At 45.1% G+C, this 10,794-nt stretch overlaps 1 protein-coding gene across 2 annotated transcripts in view; it reads left to right on the top strand.

Annotated features, from left to right (window-relative positions):
- The window catches only part of LOC111227937 (homeobox protein Hox-B6a-like), a 12,833-nt gene extending 7,679 nt beyond the window's left edge, over positions 1–5,154 (top strand). Inside the window, exons 1-2 of one of the 2 annotated variants that reach the window (XM_022753682.1) lie at positions 1,780–2,587; positions 3,872–5,154. In XM_022753682.1, coding sequence (XP_022609403.1) covers positions 1,861–2,587; positions 3,872–4,119 — 975 coding nt within the window. In that variant the 5' untranslated portion in view covers positions 1,780–1,860 and the 3' untranslated portion in view covers positions 4,120–5,154. Of the gene's footprint in view, positions 1–1,779; positions 2,588–3,871 lie in introns of those variants that run through there. The other variant, XM_022753684.1, reaches the window with a different exon arrangement.
- The last annotated feature ends 5,640 nt before the right edge of the window (positions 5,155–10,794 follow it).

Here is a 10,794-nt window from a genome sequence, read left to right as displayed (position 1 = left end):
AGCTGATTTAGTGTTGATATCAAAACTTTGTGGGTAAAATAATAAATCTGGGATTCTGTTTGGTGGGATTTTTTCCTTTGGTGCAGCTCTTGCAGCAGTTTTTTATCTGCCCGGGTATTTTGGAATATTCAAGGAATATTCCATTCCAGCTGCTTGGTTCTCTCGCTGATGCTCCGTGTGCGAGCAGCTGAGTGTCTGAAATCTGCCTGCAACTACACACAACACACACACACACACACACACACACACACACCACACACACACACGCAGGACCACATTTACAGACACACACACACACCCCCACAGAGCGCATTCATTGTATCATTTCACACACAGAAATCTGGAATTCTTCATCTGTCCCATGTTCTGGCCCTGTGCATGTAGCGTTGTATGTGTAGTGTGTTGTGTGTGTGTGTGTGTGTGGTGTTGTGTGTTTGTGTGTCAGAGTCACAATGAATATGCACACCAGAGTGCACATTGAGGCCTACTACAATAACACACGCACACTCAGACACACAGAGGCACCCTGGCTGAAATGCATCCCAACCCGAATCAACAAATCATAAATCAGGAGATTTCCATCCAGTTTGGACGTCACAGATCAGTTACCATTCCTCTGCAGCTGGAGGGAGGGAGGGAGGGAGGTGAGAGAGACAGGCAAACGAAGAAGAAGAAAGAAAGAAAGAAAGAAAAAAGAATGGACAAAATAGCCTAAGTTATTGGTTAAGTTTTGGTCACTGTAAACAGTTTCTGTGAACAGAGCCCTCCTGGTAACACCAAACACTGAAAATGAATAAATAAAACTCACTGCACTGATTTTGGATGATGAGTGTGAAATGGATAAACTAGGTAAATATAGATCATCAGAGAGGGTGAGCTCTTTGGTTGAATTTGGTGTGTAAAGCTTCAGGGAGGATTCTCGCGGCGTGAACGCATCACCGCATCTTGTTATAGCTGTTATGTGCGCCGCAGAATGACGCAGAAACGCGCGGCACTTTATGCGCAGTAAAGGGTTTGCTCATATTTGGGACCGTTGTTAATTCACTGATATTATTATTATTATTATTATATTATTATTATTATTATTATATTATTATTATTATTATTATTTTATTGTGGAATACAGCATCAATAGCTGTGTCATTATTAACAGATAATTGATTGTTTATGTTTCCTAACTTCTGGCCTTAAACAAAGGTTCAGTGAACAGTGATGAGACACACGCAGTTGAGAGAGAGAGAGGAGAGAGAAGAGAGAGAGAAGAGATATTTACAACAGCTCTCTCACTCTTTGTGGACTGTACTTTCTCTTCTCTTTCAGTCTTTTTGATCGGTGCAATAAATAATGTTTGCAGTAGGTGGCGCTCTGAGCTCACCCCGGCACCTCCGGCAGCGGAATAAAAGGTTGAGAGAGAGAGAGAGAGAGAGAGAGAGAGAGAGAGAGAGAGAGAGAGAGAGAGAGAGAGAGAGAGAGAGAGCTTCCCCCGCCCATCCCTTCATCATTAGAAACCTCAGAGCATGAATTACCTCTCCAAAGTCATCGGCGAGAATTTACGACTGGTCAACAAAAGCACGTGACCGCACCTCCTCTTTCTCTCTGTTTCTCTCTCTCCTCCCTCACCTCACCCCTCACCTCCCCCCTCACACACACACACATACACACACACACACACACACCACCCCACCCCCATATTTGGACGGCGCATACATAGCTAAAAACGAAGTACAGTGCAACGCCATAATTCACTAATACATCATAAATCGTTGAAAGTACCCGCGTTATAACGACCAAGAGAAATCTAACAAATCAAGCGCCCCTTAGCACTTAACTGTAAGACTGCAACTCTCTAAAACAACCTAAATGAGCTCTTACTTTGTAAACTCGTTCTCGGGGCGCTATCCAAATGGCCCCGACTATCAGCTGCTAAATTATGGAGCCAGCAGCGGCGCAATGAACGGCGGGACGTACAGGGACTCGTCCTCCGCCACAATGCACCATGCTACGGGCTCTTATGGCTACAGCTACAATGGCATGGATCTGACCGTCACCAACCGGGGAGGGGGGAGCAGCGGCGCCGCCAACACTGGAGGACACTTCGGGGGCGGCTCAGTCGTCGGGGACTCCCGGGGCTTCGGCTCCCCGGCCCCGGAGAGGAGCTTCAGACAGCCGTCCAGCTGCTCCCTTGCCTCCGCGGCAGACTCCCTCCTGTCACCCGGCGGTGGAGACAACAAGCTGGGCGCCCAGAGCTCGTCTCCCCGCTCGGAGCAACCAGGAAGCGGTAATCTCAGCTCTCCAAACCTGTCCTCCAACTCCTCCGGTGGCGGCGGCGGAGGCGGCGGCGGCGGCGGCGGCACAGTGCAGCGCTTCACGGAGCTGGACGACGCGTCGCCAGAGACCGATGAGTTGTTGCACCACAAACAGGACGCTGGCCGCGGCGGCAACCCGCCCTCCAGGACCGGACACCCGCAGCCTGCAGAGCAGAAGCAGGAGGGCGGCGCGGCGGGATCAGCCGCTGGCAGCACGGCGGGCAGCGAGGCTCAGACACCACAGATATTCCCCTGGATGAGAAAGCTGCACATTAGCCATGGTACACGCTGCTCTCCTGTTCACAACATGTCAGCTCCCTATCAGAGGTTCCAGGGCGATGATATCCACAATGCTGGATAGAGAGATTGTAGTGTAGCCTAAATGTTTGGACACATGGGGCTGGTGACAGTTTAGTTGTGGAGGAAGCTACACGGGGAGCCACGGTGCTCTGAGCCTCTTTGTACACCCTCTACAGACTCAGCAGACTTCGGCTGTTACTGCTTTGATATGATTTGAGTAAAGTGGCTGCTTGAGAATAGCTGAAAGACACACAATTAGTCACGGTTCCTCGTTTTGTCTACACCCCACCAAGCCTTTTTCCTCTGCGTCAATTTCATATTTTCACGACTGTTAAAAGTCAAGGCAGTGAGGCGTTTAAGTCTCCCAGAAAATCTCGAAATGTAGCCTATTTTATTTTGCTTCTTGTTTTTACGCAGATAAAAAGTTATGTGAATATTTCAATTTATTTTTTATTGATTTGGAAAATGAGAGTGAGTAAACAGGACAGCTGGCCACCCTCTGATTAACCATCTGAAGTTTGCTATCAACGTGTTTTCTCAGGGCATCAGGGGGCAATTCGCTCTACATTCCCCCCTGTAGCAGCCTGTGACGCCATGGTTGCCTCCTCTGCCTTTTCTCCCTCTTTTTTTATTTTAAGAAAATTCCACAAAAGCGTCATAAATCTGTCAGGGGAGAAGCGAGCCGGGCAGCAAAAGCCCAACATGGCTGAGGAGCACAGACAGAGCCGGGTGGTGGTGGAGGGTGGAGGGGGGAGAGAAAAAAGAAAGAGAGGCCAGGAAGGCTTTGGAAGCTGTTGCTCCTTTGACAAGTGAAGCGTTTTTACGTGTGGGAACTTTATTAGGGAGGTGAGGCAGAGGACGGGGCAATAAAACCCTGAAGGGAGCTAGACAGAGGGGGCAAGTGGGAATGTGGAGGGTAACTTAAAAAGAAAACAGTGGTATGACAATGAAATGAAAGGAATAAAATGTGGGAAGAAGAAAGACTTCTGTTGATTCAGATTAAACTATGGGTGAAATCTGTCCTGTATTGTGTGTGTGTGTGTGTGTGTGTGTGTGTGTGTGTGTGTGTGTGTGTGTGTGTGTGTGTGTGTGTGTGTGTGTGTGTGTGTGTGTGTGTGTGAAGCATATAGAGGTGAGGCTAAAAAAGAATTGATCCGGTTGTATTTTAGAGCACAGCTTGAGGTGCGTTATAGTGTCTGTTTTCATTTCTACCTATTCACCCGTTCATGTCCCGCTCTGCCTTGTGTCCGCTCCACACCCTTCAGATATGACGGGCCCCGACGGGAAACGGGCACGGACGGCGTACACCCGCTACCAGACGCTCGAGCTGGAGAAGGAGTTCCACTTCAACCGGTACCTCACGCGGCGGCGGCGGATCGAGATCGCGCACGCGCTCTGCCTGACAGAGCGGCAGATCAAGATCTGGTTCCAGAACCGGAGGATGAAGTGGAAGAAGGACAACAAACTGAAAAACATGAGCCTCACCGCCGCCGGCAGCGCCTTCCAACCCTGAAGAAAATTAACCCTTCAAAATAAAAAGAAAAAAAAAGAAAGATCCATCTCTTTGAAAAGGTTACTACCGTGCACAGACTTCCCGGTAGGGAAATAAGAGACAAAAAAAATGAAGAAAAACACAGAAAACAACAGAAGCCAGTGAAGAAGAGAGTGGAATAAAAGAAGAAGACGTGATGAAGAAATATGTCTATCACACAGATTCCAGATCTAGATTTCAAAAACACTTCCTTTCATCTACCGAGTACTGTTCAACAAGCGCAGCACTTTTTATTTGTTGGTCTTTGGTGTTTAAGGGCAATGTAAAAAAAAAAAAAATGACTGTGGTACTTTGCTCTTCTAAAAAAAAGAAACTTAGTGTTCCTGTATGTTCTCGTCGTTTTTAAATAGCTGTGTGGAGGAAAGGAGTCGAGGATAAATATGCTACCTAACATTTCTACCTATACGTCCTACCTTACAACCTTATGGCTACCTGTTGTTCAAGGTCTGAATATTGTTTGTGTGTCAAAGTGCGATGTTTTGTAATTGACAAAGTGCTTTCGAGAAAAGTTAGCATGTGAGCTCTTATTCTAAGTTATTTACTGCAAATTACACGTGTATAGTCCATGAGTCCCCCGCTGCCTCCCCTACCTCCCCCTTCCTCCCTCTCTGTCAGTTACCTTTCATTCAAATACTGCTACAATTTTAAATGAGGAAGCAGGGGAAGGTGCGAGTGTGTGTGTGTAAAAACAAATCAGGCCTTCCTACATCTCCGTATCCATCCATAATGTTGTGTATAACTCTATTATTCAAAAAATGTAACTGCATATTATTGTTATTATTATTATTGTAGGCTAATTATTGGATTCATGTTCCAAAAGGGATGTATATAGATATTGGCATTTCTAAATGTACCCAGTTCACTGTGTGTAGTTGCAGTGTGAATGTGTGTCTGTGTGTGTGAATGTGAGCGTGAGCGTGTGTGCGCGCATGTAAGGGGAATGGCTACCGTCCTGTGAGCTTTCTGCCAATTAGCTTTTTGTATTTGTTTGTAACTTGGAGTAAAACAGACAATAACTAAATAAATAAAAATAAAAATAAAAAATCAAGTTCCTTATACTGGACTTAAGCAGCTGCACATGTTGTAGCTACCAACCTGCCGCAGAAATGGCTGAGCAGGGTCTGGAAACCATGACAGTCATACGGACCAAAAGCTTTAGAAACCTTCCACAGAAAACTGGTTTAGACACATAAATGAGAGCTGTTTGTGCCAGGTGCCGTTATCAATTTATTGCCAACCATATCTCATATGCAAATCTGTGTCTGCTGGTATCAGCTTATAGCATTATAGTTGTGATCTGCCAAACTCTGATCTCAGTGTCTGAGTAAAGCCTGAGAAAAGGTGCAAGTTAGTGCGCAAAGCCGTAACTGACCATTCCGAGTCCATAGGCCTACACCTCTGTGCACCTCCTGCACATTTTTTGCGCAATTTGAGCTAAATCTGATGTAAATGGACCTCAAACTAACTGCCATTTTCCAGTTCTACAAAATTATTCAAGCTTGAGAAAGGGTAAAGAGGCGTCACACCAAACACCCGTCCGCAGGCCTGTCCTCTATTTTCCAGGCCTCACTTGAGCCCTGAACGCCACATTTCCATGATGACAACCTTCAGATCACTAATCACTGAATAAGCTGGTTAAACACACTCAAGCGCGCGCACACACACACGCACACACACACACACACACACACACACACACACACACACACACACACACACTGCTGACCAAGCCTGACAACACAACAAACTACACGCGCTGGACAAATTGGTCACTTTCCTCTAAACGGCCTTTCCTTTCCGCCCTAGCGGCGGCGACACGCGGCCAAATCAGGTTACCGTCTCCCGGTTTCCAACTGTAAACAGCCAACTGAACTTTTAAACTCACCGACTGATGCTGCTGCAGCTTCCCTGTTTCTGAGCTGATGGTAGGGGGGTTGGAGGGGAAAGGGGGGGCTCGGAGGTCCTGCTCCGAGCCTCATCTGGACACAACCTCTATCTGCTGCCGCCTCTGTGTGTTTGTGCGCTGAGATATATTTTTAAAGCTATCCCCTTCTGCTTTGGGCCAAACTATAAAAAAGAAGGCAGCTTTGACATTTACATGTCAAACGGATGAGGGTTTTTATCTCCAAGTTGGATCGTAAAGATCGTGCCTGGCCTCAGACTGATACCTCTCACTGGCTCTCCCCTGGTCACGTGGAGTCCATAAAGTTAGTTTTATGGTTTGGGGGAGTTGACAATGTACTATATATTTCACATTCTAGAAAGCAAGTGACGGTTTAACGGCTTCGCAGGGATCCTAAAGGGGTCAGTAAAGTAGAGACAAAGCGGGAGAGGGAGGGAGTGGAAGGAGTATGTGAGTGTGTGAGAGAGAGCAGGCCACTATACGACCGGCCGCTGGTCCTGCTCCGGTTCATACGTGGAGCCCGGCGATCAGGACGCTGGAAAAACCCGGTAGAGCGAGAAAGAGCCGCGACACAGTAAGTAGTGTTTGAAGGCTGTCTGCCTGTAAGCGGAGGCTTAGTAGAGAGGGAAGGAGGTGGGGGAGGAGGTGGTGTGGAGAGAGAGAGAGAGAGCTGGTTATTTAGCCTGCCATGTCACTCACTCACTCCGCAGTGCTGCTGTATTAACGCGCCGAGCTCCGGTGTATTTGAGATATTTGAGAGTCGTTGTTGTGACTGGTCCGGGCCGCGCGACGGTGGTGGCGTCACAGATGGAGTTTGTGTGACCCCCCCCCGGGTGTGTGTGTGTGTGTGTGTGTGTGTGTGTGCTTTACTGTGTGGGTCATGATGATGGCGCACAGGCGCACATGCAGCAGGCTGGCTGTATGTGGCTCTCAGTGTGGAGAGGTGGCTCGTAGTAAACACAGAAGGGTTTACATTCATAAAGTGGTTGTATCTGTGTGTATGTGCGCGTGTGGTCTCAGGCTGCTGGACCCCGCTGTCTGTGTGTGTGTGTGTGTGTGTGTGTGTGTGTGTGTGTGTGTGTGTGTGTGAGAGAGAGAGAGAGAGAGAGAGAGACAGAAAATCAACTTTAGCGAAAGAAAAATGAACAGGAAAAAGTCTGTGACTGTGTGAAGAATATTCTCAGGTTTCACCATGAGGTTCTTCCTGAAACTTTAATATAGGTTTGTTGGAGTGTTTGAATAAAACATCCAATGAAAGGCTGATGAATCGACCCACGCAGCAGAAGTTGTGAAGTGAATATTTAATATATATAATAATATTTCCTCCCTGATTTCAGCTTTCATATCATATCTTTTTTCTTTTTACGCAGAGGCGTAAAATGCTTTCAATGAAGGACTAAGAGTTGTGGAAATGCCCATATGTGCTATTAGCCAAGAGGTAAATGGACAAGGACACACACACACACACACACACACACACACAGGTTACACACGGAATGGGGGGGGGGGGGGGGGGGGTGTTGTACGTCCTTGGGTAAAGAAAATCTTTGTGCGTCCCTCGCCCTTGCATTTTCCAGGCAGGATGGGTGTGAGTGAAAAAGCGTCGTGGATACAAACATTCCCAAGGCTCACGATCAGAGTCCTTGCTGCTTATTTTATGTCGGAGCTTTGACCTGTTTGACTCATACGAAAGACACACCCGCACACACACACAAACAGACACACACACACTGTGTACGTGCTCAACTCGTTGTTTTTTTTTTTTTTGCAGAAAAAAACAAACACAAATGAACACACATTTCCGGTGTAAATTAACACAGAAATACGAGGCTATGTTGTTAAAAGTATTATATCAAGTGTCTCTGACTTTTAGGCAGGAAACACCGAAACACTGAACCAAATAATGTCGACACAACAAAGCGCACGGGCTGAGCAGTATTAAATATTAATGGAATTTTCTAAAGTAATACTAATGAGGCTGGGGACACAGAAAATGTATCAAACAACCTAATGGACCTCTGAGGCTGCACTTAAATCAGGTAGGCCTCACTCAAAAACACAAGACTAATAAAACACTTGGACTTTTATTAATGCTTATGAAACATACGGACTAAATGATAGAAAATATTTCACGCCTATAACACTAAAGAAAACTGGAAGCAACAGAGAACATGGCAACTATTTTATATATTGAGATCAATACATCTATATTCTCCAGATCAGCTGTAATTCAATTGACACGAAACACAAAAATTCACAGTTGAAAACACTATTAGTCATTAACACCAAACCCGCCATGGAAATCAATAACTTGATCTCATGTTATGAAACGGTAATGAAATAACTCGCGGTGTGTTCTGGGTAAAACGAGAGAAGTAGGTAGAAGTGTCAACAAACAGTGTCTTACTGTTTCCACTGAATCTTTTATTACTTCTCCTCACTATATCTCTGTCTCTCTGTCTGGAGCTGTCAAACAGCCGGGCTACTTGTGCACGCGTCCTTGCTCTGTGTGAACGCGCGCTCCTTATTGCTTAATGGATCCATCATGTAAATAGTTTAATAGGATCTCGTCTCACGGCGGCGGGGTTTCAAAACTTTAAAAACAAAACAAAAAAAAAAACGTTACATCAGTGCGTTGCCCCCCCACCTCCCCACCCCCATCCAATCCCCGGTGGTTCAGCTGTCGATCAAAGCAACTACGTCATAATAAATTAATAGAAGTCGTTTTGTGTGAAGTCTGACCGCAACATGGCGCCCTGAAGAGGTCGACAAACACACAGTGTTGAGAGAAGGCTGCAGCGATGAGATAGAATATAAATGCATACATAGTAATATATATAATATACATAATAATATAGGCCTACTAAATATACTATAGGCTAAGTCTCCGCAGACAAAGGTCACAACATACGGCTGAAATCTCCGGGGGAGCAGTGGATCTTTTTTGATCTTTTTCTTTAATATTATATTATTTAGGCCTGTGACTTATAGCCTGTAGGCTGTAGCTATAATATATAAGCTCCGGAAAAAAGCAGTGGATCTTTTTTTTTATAGGCCAACATATAACCTATATACTGTAGGCTATATAATATAGGTCTATGTAAATAGGTTATAGCTGTGTTTATTAAGGGTTTTGCTGTATAGTCTATGACTATATGGATATTCGTTTGATTTCCCAAACATGTCCCCAACATTAGGCCCTTGTTCTATTTTTTATTTTATCTATTTAACTCCGCCAAATGCAGTTTCTGTCATTATTTAGCTTATTTTCTGTGATATAATCTGAGAAAACCTTAACGGAACCTGGCCTTACAGTGTTTGTATTCAGGCCTCTAGTTACTTCATCTGTGGGTGTATTTCTCCTGGTCACGACCGCACAGTTAATCCGCTCTCCCCTGCCCTCCGCTAATGAGGCAGGATTTTGCTTTCGGAAGTCCCTCTCTGCTCTCAAACTCTCATTCATTATGTTCTCTTTACATGTGAGGCCGGTCTGCTTCCAATGCATTTTCAGTCTGGGGATTCCTGGCGCTGCCCTCCGCCATCACAATGATTTTTCACCAACTTCACAAGAATGTTATTTAGAGTCATGTTCGGGATGCCATAAATTATTCAGACACCAGAGGGGGAGACGTGAGGGAAGACCGTCTTCTTCTTTCTAAAGTTCTCTCTGCTAAATAATGGAAAACAGGTTCATTTCATTCCAACAGATCCTGCCACACTTTTGATTTTTTTCAATAGAAAATGTAAATTTGTGATTCTGAAAATGGCTTTGAAGAAACAAATTAGGCCTATAATAATGGGTAGTGACATACATTATTATATAAGATTATCTCAATATCAGTCAGAGGTTTTTGAGAGAAAAAAGAAAAATAATAAGATAAAGGTCAACTTATCCTGAGCTTTCAACTGTGGCTTGCGAGTTTTTATGTTTTTCAATAATTATGTTTCTACATTTCGACTTTTTGTCTTGGAAACAGTCGCTGCATCTATTACCTATTCCATTCTAGAACAAACCAAGACTAAACCAATAATAATAGTAATAATAAATTAAAGAAAAATGAATAATAATTATAGGCCACTTGTTAGTTATTTTTCCAGCGGGACAAAAATGTGTATTTCCGCTGTAAGATAACGGTTCATATAACCCGCCATATAGGCCTACACGAATGTGGCGCGTGTATCGTGTCTATGTGTGTGAGGAGGGGGGGCTTTGAGGAAGTTTCAGTTCAGTAAACAGGAAGGCGAAAAAAATCCACATTTCATTTTTCATCAACTTCCTCCTTTTAACGATGACCCCCCCACCCCCACCCCCACCCCAAAAAAAAGAAAGAAAGAAAAAGAATAAACACACACACGCACACTCACTTACATTTACACACACACATAAAGCTACATGCGTGACACAAGTGGTGTTGTGCAGTGCTGTGACATGGGAAGGGGCAGCAGCAGCAGCAGCAGCGGTGTCTCTGTATGGCCTCTTTTGTTTTTTGCTGTGTGTGTCATTGTCATCTGTTTCCCGTTTATGTACTCAGGGCAGCTCCAGCCTGCAGAGCCGCTTCTCCTCACCATTATGTGTATACAGTGTGTATTATGTGTGCGGGCTCGCTGCTCCTTTGAACCTGTCAGGAGGCGTTGAGTTCGGCTTTACGGTCTCTGTGCTGCTGATGATGAGTGGGGTGAGTAAATAACGCGACTCACCCTTTTTTTTTTCATTGCAAAGGTGTGTGTTTGTC

This window comes from Seriola dumerili, unplaced genomic scaffold, assembly GCF_002260705.1.
Source record: "Seriola dumerili isolate Sdu_G_001 unplaced genomic scaffold, Sdu_1.0 BDQW01000192.1, whole genome shotgun sequence".
Classification (NCBI taxonomy): domain Eukaryota; kingdom Metazoa; phylum Chordata; class Actinopteri; order Carangiformes; family Carangidae; genus Seriola; species Seriola dumerili.
The sequence above is the reverse complement of the archived record's forward strand: the minus strand, read 5'-3'. Positions and strand labels throughout refer to the sequence as shown.